We start from the raw sequence: 27,603 nt of genomic DNA, 5'->3' as shown, positions 1-27,603 counted from the left end.
GATCAAATCAATATTACTAGCATATATATTGTTACAAATTGTAATTATTATTTATGCCCCTTGTTCAATCCCTCCCCATCCCCCTTTCCCTCCCCCCCAATCACCCTAGATTTCTTCTCACCCTCTGAAAGAATAATGGTTACTCTGTTCATTTGCTGCCCGAAAGATCTGTCCAATGTTGAGAGGTGTGATCAGGTCCCCCAATACAATCACAGAGCAGATGCCTCTTCCATCACTCTGAAATGGGCTCTGTGGAGAGAGACATCCTCCTCCTTTCCTTATCTCTGCTGGTGACTCTCCTTGTGTTAAGGCACTCCAGTGGCTGGTGGACGATCTGTACGGTGGTTGTGGCATCTAGCCGCCTTCACGGCAGCGATACCCTATTATTTTTTAGTGTGTGCGCATATATTCAGTTGTTTCCTCTAGATTATAGACTCCTTGAAGGCAAGAAGTTTATTTAATCCTTTTTCTGTACTGTCTTACAACCCCCAACCTACAGTCCCTAAAATAATGTAAATGATTCTTAAATGGAAATGGAATAAAATTTTTAGTCCTTTAGGCCACATTATAAATCCTAATTTCCATATATTCTCTTAATACAAGACAACATGAAAGCCCTTTCTGTGTCTAATAGAAAGCAAGCAGAACAAGAGATCAGAGTAACAAAAAACCGAAGCCAGGGGGAAGAAAGAAAACCTGACACAGAAGACTTTCTAGATAGTTTTCAAGTAGAAGGTTAGCCACTGAGAGGTGAGCAGTTTTGCCAGGATCTGAGACTAGAAACACTGCACTGAGGTACATTTTCTTTACATTTATTGCATTCCTATTCCTTGGCAAATTATTCTGCCTTTGTCCCTTTTTAATTTTGTGGAAAGGTGCTAGGAAGACAGTCCCAGAGTGTGCTGGAAAGGAGTGCTTTGTGAAAACATAACAGGAAAACAAATCCTGAGAATGGTAGTCTTCAAGCTGAATAAACCAGCGATTAATCACTTCCCAGCTGACCAAGGTTCCTGACATGTAGATATGTTAGCCATCCTTAGGAAGCCAGCACACCCCTTAAAAATAAAAACCCCTATTGGGTGGGCGCTGGTTTCCATTTCTAATATGCAGATCAGTGGACTTTCAGCAACAGTCCTCAGTCCTTTTGGGAACAGTGATGGGGCTGGGCTCACTTCAGATACTCGTGTCCTTGACCACAGCACGATTCAAGTAGTTCCTTCACAGAGGAAGCGGACTTTGGGGTGGGGTGGGGAGTGGGGGTGCTGATGCAGAATGTGGTCAGGCCATCAAAACCCAGTTCTGTGGGAGGTTGGAGGGCTGTCTTATCCCAATACAGGTACCTGGAAGTTTAATATTCAATTTATGAGTCTCGACAAGAGTTCCATTGGAAAGTTAGTACTCCAAATCCTTTCTATCTCCTGAGTTGAAAAAAGATCAGGACTCACCATCATAAAGTGTGCTGGCCCCTCTACCCTCCATCCCCACACAGCATCCACCAGGATGAGCTGACTCTTCTATTTCTCTGGCCCATCCATGCCCAGTCTGCCCCTGGGGAGACAGAATGAGAGAAGAGTTCCTCTGCCACACACACAAAAGACTTTTTACCTTTCCTGAAATGAGCTTTCCTCTGGAGACTGGATTCCACAGCAGTCCTACCTAAATGAATGAGGACTTGAACTGCCTTCGTTTATATCTGCTGCCAAGCTTATGAGCAGTATTCTGTATTCTGTTCACTTCCACTCACCAACAAATCCAAATGCAGTTTGAGAACGGAGTAACAGAAATTTATTTTCAAGGGCCAGCATTTTGCTCAAAAGCGAAATCCATTACTTTGAAACATTCTTCACCTCCTGCGCACAGGTGATTAATGACTTCAAAACTGTTGCTTGAGCTTTGTTTCTGGACCATTTGTCCAATCAACAAATGTATTTTGTCTTTTATGTGTGGGGTACTGTGGCCCTGCAATGAATGGCCTCCAGGGCAATGGTACTGGGGATTTTCATTTCAAAAGAAGAAAGTTACTTTCAGTTTCCCTAAGGACAATGCAGGGGAAGAAAGCTGAGGGCTGAGGAACAGGAAAAGGACTGGAGGGGTGGCAACTACATGCATCTCCTCACTTAGTTCTCAGCTCCGAGGAGGTGTACAAGCACATGAAGAGGAGAAATCACCTCCTTTGAGGGTGAAGAAAGTGTTGCCCAAGTGGTAACATTAATGGGGTCACATTGTGAGCATCGAGTGGGTACAAAGCTAACCCTGCGGGCTTCCTGCCTGCATCCATGGGAGTGAAACTCAACCAGCTGAATGACCTTGAGCAAGCTACTTAATTCCCCAGGTCGCATTTTCTTCTGGCCTTGATGGCCATTGCCTCCTTTCAGCTCTGAGTCAGTACTGAGTAAGCTCAGGGCATCAGCCTTGGCAGGCTATGATAAGGCCCTGACTTGGCTCTTTGTTCTGCAAGGCCTTGGTAACAAATGGAAATAAAACTCTCACAGGCAGCAGGAACCAGCCTTATCCTCTGGGCCGATGCCCATTTGTCAGAAATTTGGCTAAAGTTACATTCATATTAATGAACACTCAACATAGCTTCGTTCATTGTTTGACACACAAAATTTATGACATCTGTGGGAAGAATGTAGCTCTGAAAACCCTCAATGTCAAAAAGTATATATAATGGAAGGAACACTTCTTACACTACCTGACATTTCTAATTTCTTTCCAAATCCCTGTCTCCAGTTCTGGAAATGATGGGTCCCCAAACACCCTAGTGCTTTTTGTTTTCATTGGAGAATTCAGCAGCTTTTTTTTTTTTTTTTATATGTACATCTGACTGTAGGTTTTTTTTTTTTTTTTAAATTACTTCTATAAATAGTGCTGACAAGTTGGAAAAATGGTTAACACACACTCAAATACTTGTTCAAGTAAAAAAGATTTTTTTCCTGGAGAAAAAATCAGACCCAAAATACTGAACTCTGGAGGATACCTACCAGTATACACAAAAATCAGATTTTGTTTCTGCTAACCAACGACATTTCTAGGGACAATACGCAGGGGAACTGTTCTCTTCAATGCCAGTCTCAGAAAGTTCAGAATATCCATAAAATGCTTTTCTTATTTTTTTTCCCCCTTTTTGTCCCTTTTCGTGTCCGGCAACGGATCGCAACCCTCAGTGTCGCGCCCGTACCAGACCGGGACTGGCAACGGGATCGCAACCCCCGGTGTTGCGCCCACACCTCGCTCAGCCAGTGAGCGGGAACCGGTCTGTATGTGGGATCTGAACCCTCGGTGGGAGCGCCACCGCGCTCCTAAGCGGCGCACTGTAGCAGTGCGCCACCGGGCTGGCCCCACAAAATGCTTTTCTTTTCTCTCTTGACAACAGGTTGTAGACCTCTCATCACAAATTTATAGTATTTTTTTTTTTTTTTGTCCTTTTTGAGACCGGCCATACCCCGCTCGGCCAGTGAGCGCACTGGCCATCCCTATATAGGATCTGAACCCACGGCGGGAGCGCTGCTGCTGCTGCTGCGCTCCCAGCGCCGCACTCTCCCGAGTGCTCCACAGGCTCGGCCCAATTTATAGTATTTTTTGAAGATACTTGTATTCTTTTTCTACAGAGTTCCACAATGTTTTACACTGAACAGGGCAACTGTTACAGCTGTTCATTCTGAAATCTGGACCTGCTAAGTTTCAGCAATGGAATTTAGAGTATGAATCTTTCATTTTCTGTCTACATTTCAAGGTTCTCTAAATGGTGACCATATCAGCTTCCAGCCTTGGCCTTTCCATACTGAAGAGTCCTTAATCTCTCTACCTTGACCTCACAGGGTGGCACGTTCAGAGGTTGTCACACTGGGTCAGACCCAAGACACATGCCATGGGGTATAGGGCTGTTCTTCCTTTTATATTAATCTGAAAGATCAGGTAATCATTCTTGGAATTGGCATGACGCTTCATAATTAATGGATCTTGCCTGATCCCTAGAACCTAGAGATCTGTTGGTTAGTAAAAGGAGGACTGATGTGAAGCTTAAATGAAATAACACTTGTGAGTACAGGTTCTAGCATATATATTAATATTTATATATAATTATTAATAACCATCATAATCATTGGGGCAAAGTTAGTGTTCTCCTAGCTTCATAAAGATGGTGATTAAATACCCCCTGTGGCGTTTTTTGCAGCACATGCAGCAAGTCTAGGATGGTGGCAGTTAACATTCATTGGACACACCCTAGGTGCCCATTGCTGTGCTATGCACTTCATACGGTTTATACATTTGATTCCCACAATAATAACCTATTAGCTAGGTGCTAATCTCCTCTCCATTTTATAGATGCAGCAACTCAGACTTAGGGGCTTGACAGGTTAGGCAGCTAGTAAAGGTGGAGCTCTGATCTGAAGCCAGATCTGTCTCCCGAAGTGCGAGAGCACAAGGCAAGGCTTCCATGAGTAGAGTGAAGCAGAGGCATTTTTTTTTTTTCTAGCTGAGGCCTGACAGGGGTGAACCTAGGGGTAGTGAAACTGTAGGAAGGTTGAGACCCAGGTCATTTATCTGCCTTGAGCAAGGGGACAGCTTTTTAAAACTGTGATCTAGAAGCCAGGCTTCCAGGCTCCTATTTGGGCTCTTTGTCTTACAGTCTTTGTCTTTCTGTGGAGAGGCCTGGTTAAGGGGCATGGAAGAAAAGTTAGAGAGATATTTCATACTTTTGAATGAAAATATTATACCTATATCCAAATGAGTTTCCGTTTATTCCCATTCTACTGTGTTTGCTTTTGGTGAGAACATCCTTTTTTTCTCCCTGCAGCACAACTTAAGCCAACTAATTTTGTTTATAATCTATTTTTTGTTTGCGTAAAGCCTTCAAGAGCTAGGGAAATGACCAATGATATTTTCAGTTTCCAAGTCTGAGAAAACAAAGATGTACTGGAATTTAGAATTCACATGAGTTAGAAAGCAGAAAATCAGGGGCCGGCCCGGTGGCGCACTGCTTAGTGTGCTGCTTGGGAAGCACAGCGGCGCTCCCGCCCGAGGGTTCGGATCCCACATACAGACCGGTTCCCGCTCACTGGCTGAGCGAGGCGCGGGAGCAGCACCGAGGGTTGCGATCCCGTTGCCGGTCCCCGGTCCGGTACGGGGGCAACACTGAGGGTTGCGATCCGTTGCCGGACACGGAAAAAGACAAAAAGACAAAAAAAAAAAAAAAAAGAAAGCAGAAAATCACAAAGACCCATTAAAGCAGTAGTTTTTTGTTTTGTTTGTTTGTTTTTTTGTTTTTTGAGATGGGCCGCACCGCGCTCAGCCAGTGAGCACAGCGGCCATCCCTATATAGGATCCGAACCCGGGGTGGGAGTGCTCCTGCGCTCCCAGCGCTGCACTCTCCCGAGTGTGCCACGGGCTCGGCCCAGTAGTTTTAAGTAAAATATTACATTCCTGGGGGACAACAGATTTGGTCCATTAACTCAACATTTGTTGCTGTGTGGATATGCCACTGCTAAAGACTTAGCCAACATTTGAGGAAAAATCCCCAAACCAGTAAAACCTTTGCAAAAGGCCTATATATATGTGCAGATATATATATAAATAAATAAAATGGAAAATAACTTTTGGAAAGGGCCTTTCCTACTTGGTTGTAACTTTAGTAGACCAAAATGATGCTGCCTTTAGTGTTTCTGAGAGTGTAACACCTGAGACCCAGTTTTCCCCTGGACTTGGGATATTGTCTTAAGAAACCATTTGTGAGGGAAGGTAGGTCAATCACGTGATCTCAAGCTCATAAAGTGAAAACATACAAATGACAAGACCAGCAAATTTAGAAAATGTCCTACAATGGGCATTTTATTCCATATCATTTTACAATGTTTACATATAGTTATTATAACTCTTAAAAAAATTTTCTTTACCAATTGTACGTAGTGCCTAAATCTTTCACTTTAACATGGACAATTGAAAAGAGTGGAAATCCACATTGAATGCTATCCTAGAGTTGTAAAGAGCCGCAAGTGTGCCAATTAGAAAGGAATGGAAGTCATAAAAGAGCAGCGTGGCTTACAAACCCTTGGCTTTAGTGAATTCAGGCATATGGAATCCATAGTCTCATCTCATAGTAAAACTCAAGACAAAATAAATTAGTGTTGGACGGAATTCTAAATTGTACGATATTGAACAAAAGACCACAGGGGGACCTTTTGTTTAAAGTAGCACCAATCCACACCTGATTGTGGTTCCAACATTAATCTTCTTATTGACTCTATCGTTGGCACTTTGAGTGGAAATCTTTCTGCTTTAGTGAGAATTCCTACACTGCCTAAGCATACTGTGTTGCTAAACTCTCTACAAAGTGTGGCAACATCAACCTGGGAAATGGCACATTTAAATCATTACTGCCCTAACCTCGGCTTGCCATTTTGTGTGTGTTTTCCCCATCCCCTGACCTAGCTGGTATTTTGCAGATGTTTCTGTGACAGTGGTAAAAGTAAATAAAAATGCATTTAAGAGGTTTCATGGTAAGCAGGTGTTTAAAAACAAAACAAAACAACAAAAACAAAATGAAAGAATGTGGTCGTAGCTAAGGAGGTTTTCACATGTTGTTTAACTCCAGTAAAGTCTGATCCAGCATCTGATGCATACTAAGGTTTTCTTCTTTGGCATGAGCCACTTTCTCTGTGGTGGGATTAGAAAATTAAGTCATGAATAGCTGCGCTTTGGACACAATGATGGTTTATACATTTAGGCAGGCAAACATCAATCACAAACACAGGATGAGATGATTAGGCCTCGGCATGCTTGTGAGACATAACTCATTTCCACACAAGGACCTAGGAAGGGGGAAGACATCCTTGACCCAAGGAACCACAGGCACAGCAGATCCTCACAGAGCAGTCAAGTGCACCTTCCACCAACAATCCACTCAGAATAAAATGCAGGTGGGGTGTGGTGACAGTTCACTGACTGTATGCCATGGGAACAGGGAGAGGTAAAAATCAAATACACCTTGCTGCTCTGTTAAACAAACTGAAGAAATGAAGAACAGCAGACATTTCTGAGTTACAGGAAGTTAAAGGTCTGGGTGTCATGCTGTAACACAATCTCACAGAAAACAAAGAGGACATAAATAGGTTTTCTGACAACTTTTTAAATGATTTATTTCTGTTACTCATAAAAAAATTATCACGTTTCATGCACACTTAGGACAGTCTCAATATTTTCATAGTGCTCTATTTATTATTAGCATGACATTCTCACCAGATTCCAACAACTGTTAGACTGAATAAAGCATACCGTTCAGAACTTGATATGAGCTGCTGTTTTCAAAAGTGTTTTGCCCTAGCATAGGTACATTTAGTCATATTTCAAACACTATACCACATATTAAGAAGTTAGGAATATGAATATGTAATAGAATATACACACACACTTAAAGCAGGACTCGGTTGTCTGTGGGAAACAGAAAACTTTTTTTTAATGATCCTCATTTTGTATCAGTTCAAAACAAGAGAATCTACTACTGCAATGAGGAGTGCTAAATTGATTGTGATATTGTCCATATACATGATGTATGTATTTGACCACAAAAGCTGTTTTGGGATTAAAGAGAACTTAATTATTCCAGATATATGTAGGAAAATACAGGCAAGGCCAGCCTTTCAGCCCATTCCTTTCATTTGCATTTCTGTCGAAAGCAAGTGTTTTCAACCTTAGTGGTTGAAGGCAGGACAGTCTTAGATTTCCTGCACATGGGCCCCATTCCTAAAATTCAGCCCAAGTTTTTTCACACTTAAATTTAATCCTCATTCAGGGCAAGCTTTAGTTCATTAGTTAGACGGCGGTTTTGCTCAAGTTGCTGGTAGAGTTGATCTATACAGGTCAGCAAGCGGGTTAGCAGAAAAGAAGAGGCAGAAGGAAGAAAAGTTAGTCAGACTTGGTGGGAGGCAGTTAATAGACTGTGAACACAGATACCTCAGGCAGGACAGCAACTGGTCACTTGCTGAAAAGTTTACCTTTACCCCATGGTCATCTGTCCTGTGCAGGACAAGTGGTCGGTAAAAGGTCTAGCAGACTTAGGAAGGGCCAGAATTTCTCTTGGTGCAAATGGGAGGAAAAGGGAGCAACAGGGTAAGAGGTGAGAGGGTGACTGTTCCCCTTGTACCTCACTAAAACCACCTTGTGAACTGAGCCATACGCAGTTTCTGGCAACAGATTCAGAAACTGAGGCCTGGCTGCAGGTGAGCCCAGCACATCATCCACCCCTTGCTAGGGCTTGGTGGAGATCTTAGGTGCGACCTCCACCTGTCCATTTCTTCTCACCTCTTCCTGAATCCTTTCCTCTCTGCTCAAAGGGCAGCTTTCCCCTCAAGTCACACCATGTGGGGGCTACTGCTTCTGCTACATTAACATTTTTTTAAAAGCACAACTAACCTCCCTGTCCTTCCCCCAATCACCATTATACAGGGAACAAATTCTGAACTCTTGTCCACCTTTAATAGAGCGTGTGTTACCCTACTCAAACAGCAAAAGAGCAAGCATTTCTCTCAACTCTGAGTTAGAAGTGATCTGCTTACGTCTTGAAGAGGATGGCATTCATGTTTGGTGCTAATGGATGTGTATGAAATGAGCAAAACCTTGAACATCTACATGAAGGCTAGTGTGATATAAGTTTTACACACTGACATGCAACCTGCTCACATGACAAGGAAGCAAACCACAACAGTCAGTGTGTATCTGATGATCCAGGGGACACCCCAAAGACCAGCAAGAGCCTGGTACCCACCAGGAGGATGCATGATTGCTTTGAATGATGGTGACAACCTGGACCTAGAAATTCTACTTAATGATCCTGAAAAGCTAACAATCCTACCCCTGGGGAAATGTGCCATCTGCATCCCTCAGGTCTGTTGGGAAACTGAGCAATTCTCACCTTAACTTCCTCTTGTAAATGGTAGGACATGGGGAAGATGCTATGCTTATGTTCTCTGCTTGGAATATCTGCTGCCTTGTCAACTTTGTTCATCGAAATTTCCTGAACATTCAAAACCCAGTCAAATGTCACCTCCTCCAGGTAGCTCCCAGTCAGAATTATTCTTCTTTGTTGGCTTTAAATGCACAATGTCTATTTGTTCAGACTTGCTTTATTCATCTATCTTCCCACAAGATGATCAGCTCATCGAGGGCAAAGAGCATTTCTGTCTCATCTTTTTACCACACCTCCCCAGTGTCTTGCATGTGGCCTATGCTTGAGGGTTGCAAAATGTAAATCTCATTACTATTTTCACACTATTATCATGGAGAAATGTTGCCAGGGGCAGGCATGATGTCTCAGTCTGTTCAGCCCAAATGTCTGGCCAAGGTGGGATGGGAGAACTTTGGAGAAAACCTAGAGAATCCAGATGGTTAATGTGAATTCATCTTAAATGACAGTGGTTCCTACCACAGCCTCCTCTGGACTTGCTCTGCTTTAGCTGCCATGAAGCTAGTATGCCTGGGTGGCCCAAGGACAGGAACCAGATATGTTTATACACTCAGAAGTGTTCTCCCCTCCTGTTCTACAGAGACTCCCAGAGGCCTGAGGCCTCTAGTGCCCAGACTGAGCAATGCTTTTGGTTTGGTCCAACTGAGGCTCTTGCAGCAGCTGCAGCTATGGCCTGGCCCTCCAAACTAGCAGCCTGGGTTCCAACAACTTCTTGACAAACTCAACTTGCTATTTATCCTGTTGTGTGTACAAACCTTCTTGGGCTACTCCAGACCTGCCTTCCCAATGCACAGTTTCCCATTTCCTCATGTGGGGTGGATTTATAGAAAGTGAAAGTCTCTGGAAAGATTTCTAAAAAAATGTGCCACCAGAATTAACTGAACATCTGCTCAGTGGAACTTTTAGACTCGTCAGTTTGACTATGGCAGGAAGCAGAATTACTCAGAGAAGGATACACTTCTATTACTCTGAATTTAAAAAAGAACAAGACAGGAATCATGGACAAAAGCAGGACCAAGGAGCCTCAGGAACAGAAAAACATGAAATTACAGGAGTCTTTGTACTATCAAGGGAAAGACATTGTCCCGATTCTAAATTAAAAAAGAAGAAACTACCATACCATTACTAAAATACTTTAATTCACAGCGCTTTTTAAAAATAGAGTTTTCTCTCTGCTTTGTAGAGTGACTGACTCTATTTTTAGAGTTGGTCCAAATTAATTTGAGTATAATGATATATTAGCCCTCTTGGGCTAACAAAAACTACACAAAACAGATGAAAATCACCCATATTTAAAATACAGGAGAAATATAGCCAGATGGTTGAGGAAGGAGAAATATTGGGAATTAAACTAAAGTCCACATCATTTTAAAGTTCTAATTTTACTATGTATTTTTAAAAAATCACTTAATTGCTATTTAAGGAATGAACTATTGAAGCCCAAATAAAATACAACTATATTCTGAACAATTTCCACTAACTACTTCTTTTGGATTAAAAAAAAAAAAAGAATCAACTTTAATGGCTATATTTTAAAAATGTCCACAAATGGAAAAAAAAAGCTATCAAACACAAAGATTATATATATGTACAATCCCTTCTAAAGAGTATAAAATATCCTTAAAAGCACAAAAGTTACAACTTGAACATAGTAATCATATTTAGAAAACCTAATGTCATTTTCATGATCAAAATGAAGTTAACTGAGTAATAAATATACTTAAAGACCTTGAACTCTTCTTTGTGCTGTAAAAGAATGATCAACAATAACCACGACTTACGTTGTTTGAATCCAAGTTCTCTTTCACCTTTCCCAATATGTAAATTCTAGCGATGTGGGATGGCTATAGAGCCATTCACCACAAGCCTTTAATTAGTTAGCCATGTCCTCCCCAGCAGGGCCATTCAGATATCAACACAGAGAGGCCACCACATCCCAAACCCGACCTCTGGCAGAGGAAGACAATGCTCAAGCCAGATATTCTGACTCCCAAAGAGCAATGTCTCCTGTGCAGAGGTCCTCAGCCCAGACTGCGTGTCAGAACCATCACAATTCCTAAAATGCACAGATGCTGGGCCTTACTTTAACCTTTGGAAACCAAAACTCTGAGAGGGACGCAGGCATGGGTATTTTTTTAAAGTTCCACAAGAGACTACTGCTTTTGAAACTCTTGATATTCATGTATAATGTTCAGAATGAAAAAAAGCGAAAAAAAAAAAAAAAAAGAAAAAAACAACCCAGAAGACAAAAAACAAAACCAAAAAAAAAAAAAAAAAGCAGCAGCCAAAAATTAACCCTCATATGTGTGAAGCAGATTTGTAGTTTTATTTAGTGTTGAAACTAAAATGTCAATAAATAAGAAGTAAAAAGAATAGCAAACAGAAATAGCTTACACAGTGTTTATTTTACACTGAAACGAAGAGCTTCTGTACAATAGTAAGCACAGTGTGTGCCTGGCCCTCAGGCAGGATGCCAAGAGAAAGAACCAGGGTCAGCTGGAGAACAGACAAATGCAGATATCAGAGAGATGGGACATCCAACTCGATGAAGGAGTCTTGGGAGAGGTGAAGCAAAGAAATTTATCTGCGTGAAGATAAAAGATGGGAGAAAAAGAAAAAACAGTGGCACAATGGAAAACAGAAAACCAGATAGATGAGAGCAGCACTCTGAAACACAGACATGCGGCAGACATGCAAAACCCACTGCCAGCTGCATCCTTGGGAGGATGTTTATCCTTGCCCATCAGTGTCTGTACCCACGGCTGTCACAGGCCCCATTTGGATAAGGGTCCATTTTAAGACCAAGGAGCAGAATTCAAAAACAAATCTTAAGCTAAACCCACATTTCAGAATACTTAATCATACTTGATGCTAGAAGTTTTTCCCATAGAATCACCACATTTTAGCACTGGATAAGACCTTAGAGATAGATGATCTGATCCACCTCCTCATTTGCAAATGAGGAAAGAGAAAATGGAATTATCTCTAGTTTCCATGCTGGCAGTCACATCTCTAAGGGTCTTTTGTTTTGTTTTGTTTTTTAAGCGTGGAGGTTCTGTAACGTCCAAGGCAGCAGGCACATGCCACACTCTTCAAACTACCATTATTTTGCACAGGTAAAGGAATGACAGGTGGGGCCTGGAAATGAGATTTCTAGCTTTAGTGGAGTCCAGTGTGGTATTGGAATGAAGAACCCTCGGTGAAACATTCCAGGTTAGAATTTAAAGAGGCAGAGTAAGCTTAATGTTTAAGCATGGTTAGCAATATGTAAATTATTTGTGTATGCTCTAAGTTCTTCTCATGAGAACAAAACTACCTACTCCAACTCTTACTGCCTCACAGTAAAATATGGGCCACTAACTCCCAAACTTACTTTGTGTTTTATTTCTCATTTCTTTGACACGGTTGTGGTAAATGTTTACTGTGGGTATTTTCATATAAATATAGAAAACTAAAGGCTTTGTTTCCCAGCAGGAGGTTTAATTTACTCTAGAATTCTTAAAAAAGTGAGGAAGAGATGATCTTTTATAGCACCTTTCTTTAGGCTGTATTAAATCATGACAATTTCCTTTTCCTCAGATCTTTAATAACCTGACACTTTAGAGTTTCCTTAAATTTATATTTCTTGTATGAAAATGGTCATATTGTACTTTACTGAATCTCAGGAAATCAATTTTTGATATTTCTTGAGAAGTTTCTGCACAAGTACATGGCCTTCTAGCTTTAGTTCAGTCTAGTTTAATTTTTTAAAAGTATAGTGCTCAAGGTCATTTATATTTTAGTTCATTGCATGGTGGGAACAATCTAGTTCAGTGTTTATGAAATCAAAGGATTCTGAAAGGAAAATGATTTGTATAGACAGACTTAGTCCACTTGGCCTTAATATTAGTAGAAAGTGAAAGAACAACGACTATCCTAGGTTATGTAAAGGAGAGCAAATAGAGGGTGCAAAGACGAGCCCATGGTGCAGAGAAGGGAGCGGTAGTGAGGTGATCACACTAGCATGAGGGCACGGGTGCAAGCAGGCGGGGTGGATGAACATTTACATGGAAGTCATATCGTTGAGAGCGTGGTCCAGCTCCTCGCTGATGGCTTTGTACTTCAGTTTCTGAGCGTACAGCTCGTCTATGACCAGGAAGTGGGAGGCAGAGATGCAAGGACATGGAGAGTGATCAAGAGATGAAGGGTGAGTGGGGGTGGCGGGTGCCATCCCGACACAGCAGCAAGAAAAGGGCAATGCATGGAGGGGGGTGCCGCAGCAGGTGCCAATGCAGGAGGCGTGCGTTTTGTTTTTAAATAAATTGAAACAAAAACAAAGAGAACAAAACCCATTAGAAAGTAAAACGAGAAAGACTCAATATGAAAATCATAACAAATATGGTAGGTATATCAGTAAAGCATGTTAAATCATAAACAAAACCCCAGAAGGCTGTCTGCTGGGTGCGTCATGGAACACCTTTCTTTTACAGAACTATATTTTCATTATACCAGAGTAGTCAGCCACCTGTGGCTATAAACAATGGAAAAAAATATCCACGGGCAGTGTTTTGGAAGAACAATTTGGGACTATAGCCTGTAATCCTCATCTGGTTGCACCTTCAAACCACTGACTTCCTGACCAAAGTAGACCACTGGGATATCGATTTCTTAGTGTCATTTAAACTATGCCTGTGGTCTTCCCACTTAAGCTGCCTGTTAGGGGTCCAGAAGGTTTGAGAAGTGAGAGCCACACTTTTTATGGTGGTGGTGTGGAAAGCTTGCCATTTAGTTTTTGTAAAGACAAAGGCTTCCTGTTTTGCTGTACTTTGGCAGATTGTCCTGAAACCATTTGTCATTCTCTCTTCTCCACTATCTTGGTTATTATATGCACCAATTTCTAGTCCCTTCTCTAATCCCTTCTGCCTGTGATGTATATGGCTTTTTTCTTCCTTCTTTTTTCCACAGCTAACCTTTCACAAGCCTCAGAAGCTCAACATTCAGGATTTCTGTGAGATAAGAGTGGGTGTAACTAAAATAAAACCTAAATGTCTCAGGGGAGAAATGCTTACGTATAATCTCAAAATACAATGCCCTATTGATTTCCTCCCTCTTTCAGGATATAGAAAATTTTGCTAAAAAGTCAAATGACTTAAACTCCAAACCCTTACATTAAATTTATACTTGGAAGAAGATGGATTGTGTTTAAAAACAAATCCATGTCATTCTCACAATGAGGCATTACTAAAGATACAAAATACTCTAGAGTCATTCCCACTTATAAGGACCTCACTCACAATGAAAAAATAAAACTTCTGATGAGCATGAAGTAAAGCTGGATGGCATTTTCCATTACAAAAAGAGTGCCCTGTCTGGTCGCTAACCAGTCACCTTGTGAGAAGACTCAGGTCTAAGAGTTTAAGAGCCACAGATGAAAACCCCAGAGGACAGATAGGAAGAATGTGCAAGAGCAAAGAAGTATATCAAGGTGGATCCACTTGGGTTGGAAGATCATTTTGCCAGGTTAGTATTCAACTGTAGGACTAAATTAAAAACAACACTTGAAATCTTACCTTCTAAGTCATCAATGCTTTTCTCCAATTTAGTTACTGACCTCTCTGCAAACTCAGCTCGAGTCTCAGCCTGTAAATGATTTTACTTAAGTCAAAGTTGGGAAGTTTTACATTTCCAGTAGCTACAAATATAGGGAAAACTAGAGCACGAAAATCAAGCATATCACCCTTAAAATGGGTCTGAAACTACTTGTCAGTTTCAGTCACTACTGTGAGATAGCAGCCAGCACAGCACATTAACTCCAAGACTACCTCTAAATATTCCTGAGTTAGATCATCGTAACTTTAAAATGAAAAAGCCCTGACCAGCTCCATGAAAACAAATCCATTTAATATCCAGTTGGCTTTACCCAAAACTCTCATAATATTACCTCCTTCAGCTTGTCAGAAAGGACCTTGATCTCCTCCTCATATTTGTCTTCCTTCTGCGAGTACTGTAATTAGAAAGAGCATTCCAGATGTCAGGCTGCAGCTCACCATACGCATGCCTTCTACTACAAAGAATGCACCAGCCCAGCCAACAGATGTTAAAGATCTTCTAGGAGGGTAACAGAACCTCTGATATCAAATGGCATACTATAATACATTCTCTGCTCTCTTACCTATTGTTTTACATGGGATAAGAACAAGATAACTTATCTATTTGGCACTTGGTTTAAATTAAATTGATGACTCACATACCCAACATAAAATACATTCTGTATTTAAAAAAAAAAATCTGTCATCCAATAACATCAGAAAATAACCTTGAAATGTTGCTATTTACTAAAATGCCTACTGTACTGTTGCTTTCATCAGCAGGGCCTTGGAAGAGAAAAAGTGGGCCTCTTTTGAGCAGCTCTTAAAATGCTTTTCCCCCGACACCATGCTCCTGGCCTACCTTCTCAGCCTGAGCCTCCAATGACTTCAAGTTGTTCGTCACAGTTTTCAATTCTTCTTCAAGCTCGGCACATTTGCTAATGTTTTCGATCAGAGGCAGAAAGGGTGGGAGACAAGCCAGAGGAAGGAGAAGAGAAAAAGGAGAGGGGTGGGAAAAAATGAAAACTGAGCACTAGAGATGAAGGACTGCCTTAAAGTAGCCAAATCATCAGGTACTAAAAATGTGCAATTTTGCCAAAGACACTGCCCCCCCAACCTTGCAACAGCAGAAAGGCAGGGTGACAAAATCCAACAGTGTTGAAGAGTGATAATTTGGCTTCTTTTTTGGCTGCCCTAAAGAGCATTTATGAAGGAAAAAACAAAGGAGCATAAAGGACCAAGAGAAAGCACTTAAAGCAAGATATAAATAGCAGAGGGTGTAGTGAAGGTGCAGTCGCTATACCAAACTAACGAGTAGGCACTGGAAGCTGAAAAACGTCTGGGTTGCAGTTAAACCTAAAAACCACACATGAGCCATCAGTACCTTATCCTCTGCAGCCATTAATGCTTTCAAGGTCTGATCCATTATTCTTAATTGTTCTTCCAGCTGTCGAACTTGGCTGTTAGTGGACACAGGAAATGCACAAGGCCATTCACAAAATCAGTGTGCAGGTAAGGCATGCAGTGATATACGCATTCATACATAGACACCCCACGAGTCCTCTGTGTTCCATACACGTGGCTCATTCACATGAAATGAGCATAAAAGGAGCCCGGAGCTGAAACAGGTAAATGTGTAGCTGCCAGAAGGTCATGCTGTTAAGTCACTGCTCTGTAGCACCCCACACGTGGCCTCCTGGCACTGGGCCCGCTTACCCTTCTGAGAGTTCAGCCCGCTCCTCTGCACGTTCCAGGTCACTCTCAATGATGACCAGCTTACGGGCCACCTGCAACAGGACGAACATAGTACACACATACCGTGGGGCATGTAAGCTTTGTGTAGGGGTGTGGGGATTGGATTCCATCAACACCTAAGGGTTCTTGTCTAAAAACAGTATGATCCTCTTTCCAGTAGACTGGAGAGAAGCAACTCCATCAGGAATACCAATAGAGAGGAGACCAGAGGCTTCTGCTCACAAAGACCCAGAATGGTTAGTTATGACCAGGCAGTCTCAATTTGAAGTCTGAGGCAGGCGAAGTCTGTATAATTACATAGCAGCCAGACCAAAGTGTGGAGAAGGAGGGAGAAATTCACAATCTCGAAATAGCAGTAGGATGAGACATGATGTATTTACACTGAAAAGGGGTGGGGGGCTGTCAAGAAAGCACTGAAAATAAACCTAATAACTCCATCAATTTAGAGCTCTATATATCAACCTCCTTTTTGTGGAGAAAGTTAAGAATGCAAGAGAAGCTAACATGTGAGCTAAATTGGTGAGATGACTAACAAAGTCAAATCTGTATTCAATGGAAGAAAGAAGTTGAGAGAAGGGATTTTTTTGAGAGCAGTTCCAAATTAGCAGACACAGTGTGAGATGGAGATGGAGAGGATGATGATGATGATGATGATGATGATGATGATAATAAAGGGTCAATGCCATTTTAGGATGGTCATGATGGGATTCAATAAGAAAAAAAACCTAGAACCTTAATAGTCACGTTGACTCTGTTATCACAGAAGGCTGTTTTCATGGGGACATAACCAGGAGCTGACTCACTTGTAAACCTGTGTTGATAACTGGTTTCTACCACCCTTGTGGAGAAAGGCCTGCATGAATCTACTGAGCAACTGCATAGCCTGTGGTCTGTAAGCAGCCTGAACTGGACATGCTAGGTGAATCACACCAGGAGGAACTGCTTATAGCATGACAGCCCGAGATCCTCCTTTTGCAACACACAAGAGGCCTAACTCAACTCTCCCTTCTCTTGGCCAAAGATGTTTTGTCCTGGTCTTTGGCTGGTGGGGAAGGAGGTGGTGGTGTTTGTTCCTTCTTCCCAGTGCTATTGCTTGGCTTCATGATAAAGCCTGGGACCTCCTAGCAGGATCAAAACAAGAACTGTTTTCTGGAGACATAAGAACTTTACTCTCAAAATCACGCATCCCTGCCAAGGAAGCAGACGGCTTCACTTAGGAATCAAGGCTGCATACTGCTTCCTCGCTCCCTGAAGGCCACTGCTGGGAGTCCCTAAGGCTTTGGGCCCCAGGATCTGACCTCTTCATACTTGCGGTCGGCATCTTCAGCAATGTGCTTGGCCTCTTTCAGTTGGATCTCCTGAATTTCCATTTTTTCTTCATCCTTTTGGGCTCGACTTTCAATGACTTTCATGCCTCTGAAAAGAAAGACAAGCAGGAAAACCCGAGATTTAGAGGTGACCTCCCAAACTACACTGCACTGCTGTGGTCTGCAAGGCTTAGTGTAAATGGCAGACCGAAATAGAGCACAGAGCTACTTTTATTTTTCCAACCCATGAAGCAAGACTTTCCAGAGCTAATGACAGAAAAAAAGACACACATTGCTCTCTGTTCACTGTGAATGAAATCTCATACTTTGGGTACTGGTTGAAACTGTCCAGGCATCTAATGTTAAATGAAAGGTACCATGTCAGGATCCTGTTTGAATCTTGGAGGCATGGAAACAGGAAAAGCCAACATGCTTTACTTGTTAAATACATAATGGGATTTCTTCCTTTTTCTATGGGAAGCCTCAGCTTTAAAATGGACCAAAGCTAGAACAAAAGCAAATTTATCTTCATGTATCTTTTTCTACAAAGAAGGTTCTTACTCCAACAACTGCAAATAAAAATATTAGACAGGCCCACATGAAACTACTGATATTTGACCATTTCAGACCTATAAAAATGGCAATTTCATACGGTTCAACCAAATACTTTAGATAAAAAAACTTAAAAGTTTTGCCTATAATGAACCCCTTTCATGATTGGGAGACAAGACTGATACCATCTTCTATGCTGATATGTATATTAGGGGCCTATGGCCCGATTATTAGTTACATTTCAGAAAATGTTAACTGACCTATGATATTTTACAGATTTAAGGAATAACAAGTCATGTTAAAATGGGTTTCACTTACCAATGTTTAGTAGGCAGTCAGTTAAGTAAACCACTATTTTTTGATGAAGCACTAGAATATATTTGAGGAGACCTGAGTTCTAGTTCTGGCTCGGCCACGAATACGCTGTGAACCTTTGGGCAGGCCCCATCAGTCTCTGAGTCCTAGTTTTCTCATTTGTAAATGGATTGGAGTAAAAGATCTCTAAGTTCCTTTTACTCCAAAGTCTAACATTACCAGACTACCTTTAAGGTTCACTAATAAGTACATTTCAGGAAGAAGTCAGTGACAAAACCACTGTTACATGTACATTGTAAGAGAAGTCATCTTAAAGAATTCCAGAACTCTTGGTTAGCAAAGAAACACTAAGCAGCAGTGAATATGAGCTGAAAACTTTAGCTAAAAAGCTTCTTTAATCCTAAAGTCTGAAATCACTCCTTATACATGGTGGCAGGAAGCAGAGGCTCACTTCAAAAATGGAGAAATGGACAAAAAGACTGACTGCATTCACCTGCACAGCACAGACAGATACACTTTCAGAGTTCCAAGCCCCACAGTACTATGCCATCCCTCAAGCAGCAGAATACTCTCTCATCTCATGGAGTCTTTCTTGGAGTGCTTCTATGCAACATGGCAAGCATATTAACTTGAACAGTTGGGCATAAGAGAAAATGCCTTCCAGAATAAATGAGGTTGTGCAGGACTACATGAACCATGTTTTTCTTCTACCGCAACAAAGCTGAATCTTGGACTAATAAGTCAGGTAGAGCCAGGTTAAAGGGGAGGTGAGCTCAGAACACATAAACATCTGACTGTATTTATGTATATGCATGTTTCTTATCTGTATATTGAGTCCAAGTACAAAACAATTTACATTCTGCAAATCATATTTGTTTCATCTGTGCTTTTTCTTCCACCTATCTATTAGACTATATGACAACTGATAACCCACAGTTCCTTTATCTAAGCCTAAGCCTCCTTGGTATATTTTAAAATAAAGTTGTATATATATATTTAAATGCGCAATTGGTCTGTGGTCAGTAGGAATGAAAGAACCAACATGTATCCCTGGAATTGCTCATTTACACATCTGTCTCCCTCGTTGGACGGTGAACTCTGAGAACGTATGAACAAAATCTTTTTCTTCTTTGCAACCCCGGTGCTTAGAACAGTCCTTTGCACTCTAGTCTTCCAATAATGCTAAATGAATGAAACCAACCAAGTTATATCTGGCATCAACTGAGGAAGTGATCTCACGAAGGGACTGTTGAATTCTTAAACCTCAAAGATCGGAGAAGCCCTCCGTTCATTCCCCCAGGAGGAAGGGCTTGTGGTGAGAAGTGGCTGGATGAGGCGTTCTCACCTCTCACTCTCATCTGCTGCCTTCTCGGCCTCCTCCAGCTTTTGCAAAGCTGTTGCCAGACGCTCCTGGGCACGATCCAACTCTTCCTCAACCAGCTGGATGCGTCTATTCAGAGAAGCTACATCGGCTTCAGCCTAGACAGAGAGTGAAAGACTTCAGAGTGGGCGAGAAAGGGAGGGTAGCACCTTCAGGAAGTGGCTGGAACTGAAGCCTGGGCCTTGTGGTGAGCTGCCTTTAAGGGCACTACGAGCCCTAGTCAACTCTGGAGTTCTCACATCCGGTTATATACTCACTTATGCAGTGAATGTCCATACTTGTGGACCTATACGCACAATCCTCATCGGACAAGTAGACCATTAGGAAATACTCTGTCACATGGTTCCTTTCTTCCATAGATTTCAATGCCCTGGCTTTATTTGCCTGTTAAAGGAGAGTTTTATCACAGTCACCTCACTCACTGGGGGCCTGAGGTGTGAACAGAGACAAGGCTTACCCAGGCTCAGCCACGTAAGACAACAGCAGTACAGTTACAAATCAGACTCAGGAGTTTCACTCAACGCTCCCTTCCTCTAGCCACTTTCTCGAGGAGCCTTATGAAGGAACTAAAATATTTTAAAATTCAGTGGTTCTAAAATACACACCATTTGGAGACCCAACACAATCCAGTAATTCCCCCCCACCGCCTTTCAGTAATCCCCCTTAGAACAACTGGCTGCACTGGAACAGAGCCAAGACAAATTTCCCAAATGGTTTTAACATAAGCCTACTAGAATTTCTTAAGAGTCAAGGTTGCTTCAAGAAAAGCATAAAATTGCTAAGGGGAAAAGCAACACAGATACTGTTTTTACTTGGTATGTATCTCTGAAGTAATTTTTTTTTTTTTTTTTTTTTGGCAGATGTAATGATTACCTCCTGTCATGTAGGCATTTGTTCCTACCAGCTTCAGAACACTTGCAAGACTGTGATGGTCCACTGTACACATATGCAGCGAGGGCTGTTTAAATACTGTGCATGGAAGTGGAAGATGGGCTTTCCTAATCAGGTACAATTTCCTCATCCATTTGATATATACTCATCAAGCAGTGGAGGGGTTTTCAGGACATTTGTGAGTTTTCTAAAAATTATAATACATACTTGGGAATACATGCTAGTTGTCTGTATATATTCCTGTCTTCTTCATTGTACTATAAACTGCTTACGTCCAAGAAATCACAGTTCTCTGCGCAGAGTATGGGCTCAATAAATGTCTACTGAATAAAATGAGTGAAACCAACCTAATTTAAACAAAAGCAACTGTCTTAGCTCTCGGACCCATGGAACACAGAGTTTGAAATGTTCACGTAGTTAGAGGCTGCCTTCACTGCCTTGAATCAAAGGAATATGGTAACATTCAACTCTTTGCTGATCTGGAAGATTTTAAATGCCAAGTTTTGTCTGGGAAAGAGAGGTGAGTAGGGTATTTCCAACCATGGTAAAGGGCTCTATAAACACTTAAATAGATTTTTACTGGGAGAAAAAATTACAATGTAGCAATTGGTCGAGGGAGGCAGGGAGTAGGGCAAATGTGAAATGAATGGGAGGAGTTTGCAACTATACCGGCTACAAAGTAAATCATTATCAGTGCACAGCTAGTAACTGGGCCCAGCTAGGAGTGACTGGCAGACAACCGGCTTTTTGTTTTTGTTCTTTTAAGGAAGGATGAGGGTTATCCTAACAAATTTCTTAAGTACAGGGAACTATCTTTTAAAAATCATTAGCCCTATTTTTTTAAAAATTGGAAGAATGTACATGAAGGTATAATTTTGTTTCAGGTCACTTTTCTGTATTTTTTCACTTTTCTGTATTTTTCATTTCCAATAAAATTCTATTTCTTTTATGAACAGGGGAGAAAACAAGCAAGCAACTCAGAAAATGGAAACAAAAACAAAGAGAAAAACACACACACAACCAATCACACAAAATCCCCACGACAACAACAAAAAATTCTGTGATATAACACTGAGATCAAGGGTTCAGATCCCTATACCAGCCAGCCACAAACAAGAAAACCCAAAAAACTCTGGAGTGTCTAGATCATGTACACAAAAGTATTTTTCTTTTCTTCTCCCCCTTTTTTCTATTATTATTATTTTTAATATGAATGCAAATACCTTGCTACCAGAGCTGTGACCTATCAGAAATGTAAATAAGATTTAAAAAAAAAATTTTTGTAGCCACCAAGTTCTAAGTTCTCTGCTCTACTTTAGATCTGGGCCCAAACCTAGAGGACTCTGTACTTACAGAAAGATTGTTTATGCTCTGGGGAAAGAGCCTTCTAGGTGACAGTCAGGTCTATGTCCCCAGCTCCCCACACAGCTGAAGCACTAGAGAGGAAGGAACTACCACCTTATGTTCATTCCAGCTTCTGCTCACAAGCTCTCCCTACCTGCACACAAGGTCCCCACCAATTAATCTGTATCTACCTCCTTATTGCTCCCCCAACTGCTGACCATCCTTTCTCTTAGCTCTTGACACTGTGTTCAGCAGAATAAACATCACTTAAGCTTCTCCGCCAGGAGCATTTTTTATGATATGAAGGGTTATGTCCTACAGGGATACCAGCCAACAGGGCCTTATACAGGGTGCCCAAGCAATGATTGAGAATGAAGATCTGTTCTTATGAGTCAGTGTGTGACACATAGGCAGGCCTGCTGCACAGAGAGAAGATCTGCTAGTGGTTGGCCTGAGGAGCCGCTGCAAGTGTGCAAAATGGTGTCTCAATTTTTTAGCTGTAAGAGACCCTAGGCATCATCCAGGTCAGCAGTTCCCTCAACTGGCTGGATGTCAGAATCAACTAGGAGATGTGTATTAAAAATACAAACTTCTAGGCCCTATCCCTAGAGATTCCAATTTAGGAGGTCAGAGGGGGAGGGCAGGAATCTGCGCTATAAATAAGCAACCCCTTCTAACCTTCCACCCTCTATCACCCCCTAAAGCACTTGGCAAATCCAGTGGGAGCCACTCATCTAGTTCTTTGCGAAAAAGAAGAGAAGGGAGGGATCTTTGACTCAGAGTGCTGAACTATGCTTAGGCCACACAGCTACCCGTGGGAGACAGGACTAAAATCCAAGTCCCCTGGCTCCTTATGTGCTGGCTCATCTCCTCCTGGCCTCCTGGAACATCAGAGAAGCCTTGGAAATGGGTGAGTCTCACCCCTGGAGTCTTTCTCTCTTCTGACATCAAAGTGAGAGTTTCTCCACCACTGCCCCCCCTCCCCCAATTCAACTCCCCCAGAACGGCCTTCAGGGACAGACCTTACCAGGACTAGAATAGTCACTGTAATGAAAATCATCCACTAGACAAGTCATCGCAATCCTTTTTGAAATAACTCAAGGTATAAAATGGAAAACTTTGTAAAATAACACTAATGGGTAATAGGTAGCTAACATAAGGACACAGAACACTTGCTCTGCTCACATAAGGCCATAGAACACTTGCTCTGTGGCCCAGAAGCCAATGCCTACTGCCCCAGAGATTCAGAGCAGGACAGGCAGAGGTGCCTGTAGGTTAAAGCCAGGACTTGAGGGTAGTGTCTGGGTACATCTATCTTTATGTAAAACGTCCCCTGGGAAGACCCTGGACTCTGACTGGTTCTGCAAGCCCTGTCTACTGGTCTAATCAAAATTTTGTTTGGGTCTTTAGAATTCAAGAAACATTACCAAGGGCACTTCTTTCCATCTCTTTTTATTTTTTTTGATGTATTATGCTCTATGTTCAAAAGGTTCCACACCTCTGACCTTCACTAGCTTTTATTTCTGGTATGTTTTAAGATTTACCTAGATGTAAATAACAAGGCATTTGGGGAGGGTCAAGACCCCAGATGCAAATTATTTCCAGGCTTCTAAATCACCCTTAGGGTATTGAGTTAACTTTCTTCTAACAACAGCCCATGTGTTGATACTGCCAGCTAAGTCTTTCAGTTTGGGATGCTAGTTTCTTTTATCTCAAAAGTGCTATTGTGTCCCAACATGTAATGAGCTATTCAGAAAAGAGACTGCTGTCACTGCTGCATTAGTAAAGGCTACCAATGTCTCCCTGTAGATCTGTTGTTAAATAACCACCTAGTGCTCTGCACTTGTAAGATGCCTGAGAATTACACTGGCCCTCCCCAAGGTACTAGCTACCTATACAGAAATCAAAGGCATGCACACTGCTCTTACCCACTCCCCAAACAAGGTACTGGCTACCTATACAGAAAATAAGGGCAGGCGCACCATCCCCCACCCCTAACAAGGCACCATACAGGAATTAAGTGCATGTCCATCTCAATATAGCAAAATTTCACTCCGAATAAAATTTGGGAAAAAAACCCCGAAAACCAAAAAACTTTTACGAGGCCTAGATATTCATGAAATCCAGATGTTTTAGCCAATACAACAACAAAAAATTAGAAATAGCAATGACTTTTACTTTAAAAAAAAAAAAAAAACAGTAAGGCTATTAAGAAGAAATACTGGTAGGAGAATACCAGAGTACTTCAAAAAGTTTGTGGAAAAATAGAATTGAAAGATAATACAAATCTCTCCATGAACTTTCTGAAGTACCCTCATATTATATCCTAAAAATCAATCCTCTGGAATATGTTTTCAAAGTCTTGACTGAACCAGAGTGGAGAATGGGATGATCAAAGGTCAAATCTTTTTATTTCATGCAAACTGTAGTTATACAGAGAAGGTTTCACCCAACTTGCTGTGTTAAGACCAAGTGGCTACTGCCAAACTAAACTTCTGCCCTTATATGGTAAGGAAAAGGAAAAAAAACTCACTGATGACATTAACGGGCACTCCCATGGATAACAGATAAACACAACCTCCTTTATCTATGCCAAAGCCCATAATTTATGGGCCATATTTGTATAATGAGAGAGAACAGACATGAACAAGGCATTGTAGTATCCCTGCCTATATATGAAAGTGGAAATGGAGAGTATACATTCCAGTTACAGCCACTCTGGGAGTGCCAATGCAAACATGAAAATGCACTCTCAGTTTGCCTGTTCCAGAAATATTTACCAACTCCAAAGAGGCAAAGGGGTTGGAATTTTTGTAAATTGGTTACTTCCCATATTTAGTAAAGTTACCAATTAAGAACCTACTGGCTGCAAGTGTAAATCTCCTTGTTTGCTGGATACTACCCAGAATGAAAGAAAGGATCAGCTCCTCTTTTTCCTTTTTAAACAAACAAAACCCTAGCAGGTCACAAGACCTAGAGTCAAGCATTACAACAAGCAAAGAAGCCTCATTCCAACATTTTGAAGGGCCCACACACTTTGGAAAAACAAAAAAGGAGGAAATAAGGGATGGCTGCTTTTTCCAAGGTAAGTGCTGGTTTAATAGGGCCAATTAACTATGGCCTCTCTGAACCTTTTATGTATTTGAATTTAGTATTTGAATTTAGGCCAACTCTCTAGTCAAATACTTTTTGCAGTGACTTATTATAGCTTTGTCATTAAACCTTTATCTTTGCTGCAAAGAGAAGCTGTTACTGCTAGCCTAACTCACAGCCAAAGCTATGTCTAATAACTACCTAAATTAGCTAGGTTTAAGTTCCAGTCTCAGAAATTAGGAAGAACTCTCAACCTGATATTCTCTCTGCAATGGTCTGACATAGTCCTCAAGAACCTTATCTCATAAGGTTCTGTGACCCATCACCTAAATAGACTATTTTCAAAAATTACCTTAAAAAATTTGAAACTAAACCACTTAAACATAAAGCCTTAAAAAGAATGAAAGCATTGTCTTTAGCCAACTGGCACAGGAAGAGTACTGTTATCAGAAACAATACACAAAACAGAAGGGGAGTATAAAAGTAATAATGTGCCCTTCATAAAATCTGTCTTTTGTGTCTAACATCAGTCACAAGCCAGGAGTCAACCCAAGGCTCTCCTGCATAGGATCACACGTTCCCTCTTAGGCAGGGCGAGGGGAGTTTTCTGCCTTCCAGCACTAATATACTTCAATCCACCAAACATTCCTTCCATCTGCCCACTTCCTCTCTATTCAAGTGTGAATATGTGTATATATTCACACACATTTGATTAAAAGCATTAAATGGGGTGTTTTATGATGTAGTGAAATGAGCATGCCATTTTTAAGGTGGTGAGCTGCAGGTGAACAGGCACTGGGTGATGCCAGTGCTGTGCTGTTTTAACAACAGCTGACACACAGCACTTACCGTGTTATGCCAAACACCTCTGTAGTTTCTTTTCATATTATTCCTTTAACCAACAGGTAGGCGCTACTGCTACCCACATTTTACACTTAGGGAACCCAGGCACTCAGAAGTTAAGTAACTTGCCCACAGCTAGTGGGGGTACCAGGATTCAAATCCTGGCAGTCTGGGTCCAGAGTTCTTGTTCTTATCCATCAGGTTCTATTCGTTCTAATGGGTGAAGGACAGTTGCTAGCCAGAGAGGGAGTGGGAACTAATTTATCACCCAGCCGAGTGCAGACACATCCAACGGACTTTTGCTGACTTGTCCTCTAAAGCAAACACTACTGAAAATTAACTTTTGCCTATTAATTTCTTATTCCAGTCTATTTATCTGAAACTTCCCCCAGTTAGGCCTTCCTCTGAAGACGACCCACTTGCTTCTCCGTCTTGAAAACAGGTCTTGAAGTCTGGCCAGCCATACAACCATGACAAACACTTTAAGAACCATTTACTCAACTCAGAATAGCCCTGCATATAAAGCAGAGCTGGACATCATGATATTGCTTGTCAAAATTCCCAAGGTGTTTGAGTATCTTGATTTAAAACACACACACACACTCGAAATCAACAAATACCTAAACCACCTCTGAAATCCTGTTCCTGTTTGCTAGACATATTTGCCTTAGGAAAAAGGAAGGAAGCCAGGTATTACATTCAACAAGGGGGAGGGGAAGCCGGCGAGAGAATACACCCAATAACCGCTGACATTCAGCCAACTTTTTTCAAGACTCAGTAACAAAAGAATATCTGTCAGCATAAAAACTGGAGAGGAGGAATGGTTAAGGAAGGGAAGGGTAAAAGGCTGCATACTCTGTAAATGAGCTCTCCATCAGAACCCGGGGCTGTTAGTGTCTCAACCGCCGCAGAGAAACAGGCCTCCAGGAAACCACAGGGTCAACGGGGACAGCAGGCTTAGCACCCCCAAGACCCGAAGGCAGTGCTGCGCACACCTCGCCTGTCAACGCCCCTTCCCAAAGAAACGGATCTCCAAAGGAAGGACCTCCTCCCTCCCGGTTCTCAGAATAAATATCGCCAGCGGCAAAGTGCACGTCCCCAGGATCGAACGCCACCACCCCAGAAATGGAACCCCTTCTTGGGAAAGTGCTGCTTCCAGAACCTTCTCAACACCACTCCTGCTTCTCTCAGATGTTTTACTTTAGAGCAGGGCTGAGGAAGAACCGGCAGCGCCCCTCCCCAGAGCCGGGCGCCAGCTGGCCCAGGTGCGCCAGGTGCGTCCCGGAGGCGTGGGGGAGGGGATCGGTGGGCTCCCGGAGGGCCCCGCGGGGCGCCGTGGGGGAGACTGGGAAGGAAGCGCCTCTGGGGTATCGCGGGGTGATGGGTGGGTCCCTTACGGTCTCCCTCAGCTTCCTCTCGTGGTCCAGCTCTTGCTGCAGGCTGCCCGCGCGCTCCTCCGCGGCGTCCGCCTGCTCCTGCAGGCTGCGGATCTTCCTCCGCACCGCCTCCAAAGAGCTGCTCCCCGCCATCGCGCGGGCGAGCGGCGGCAGCGGGCAGGCGGGCTGGCTGCGGTGGGAGAGGCCGGCTGCTGCA

General features: G+C 42.1%; 1 protein-coding gene across 25 annotated transcripts in view; it reads right to left on the bottom strand.

Annotated features, from left to right (window-relative positions):
• Positions 1–5,805: 5,805 nt before the first annotated feature.
• TPM1 (tropomyosin 1 (alpha)) overlaps positions 5,806–27,603 on the bottom strand; it is a 27,646-nt gene continuing 5,848 nt past the window's right edge. For 3 of the 25 annotated variants that reach the window (XM_008583575.1, XM_008583576.1, XM_008583596.1), the window contains 7 exons: positions 19,804–19,937; positions 17,583–17,700; positions 16,246–16,316; positions 15,392–15,467; positions 14,883–14,945; positions 14,512–14,581; positions 5,806–6,657 (listed from right to left, as the gene is read on the bottom strand). In XM_008583575.1, coding sequence (XP_008581797.1) covers positions 6,575–6,657; positions 14,512–14,581; positions 14,883–14,945; positions 15,392–15,467; positions 16,246–16,316; positions 17,583–17,700; positions 19,804–19,937 — 615 coding nt within the window. In that variant the 3' untranslated portion in view covers positions 5,806–6,574. Of the gene's footprint in view, positions 6,658–7,109; positions 7,852–11,348; positions 11,547–13,004; positions 13,088–14,511; positions 14,582–14,882; positions 14,946–15,391; positions 15,468–15,913; positions 15,990–16,245; positions 16,317–17,582; positions 17,701–19,803; positions 19,938–27,407; positions 27,579–27,603 lie in introns of those variants that run through there. The other 22 variants (XM_008583580.1, XM_008583581.1, XM_008583585.1 and 19 more) reach the window with 18 other exon arrangements.

This window comes from Galeopterus variegatus, unplaced genomic scaffold (genome assembly GCF_000696425.1).
Source record: "Galeopterus variegatus unplaced genomic scaffold, G_variegatus-3.0.2 Scaffold2969, whole genome shotgun sequence".
NCBI lineage: Eukaryota > Metazoa > Chordata > Mammalia > Dermoptera > Cynocephalidae > Galeopterus > Galeopterus variegatus.
This window is presented reverse-complemented; position numbering and strand designations above follow the sequence as displayed.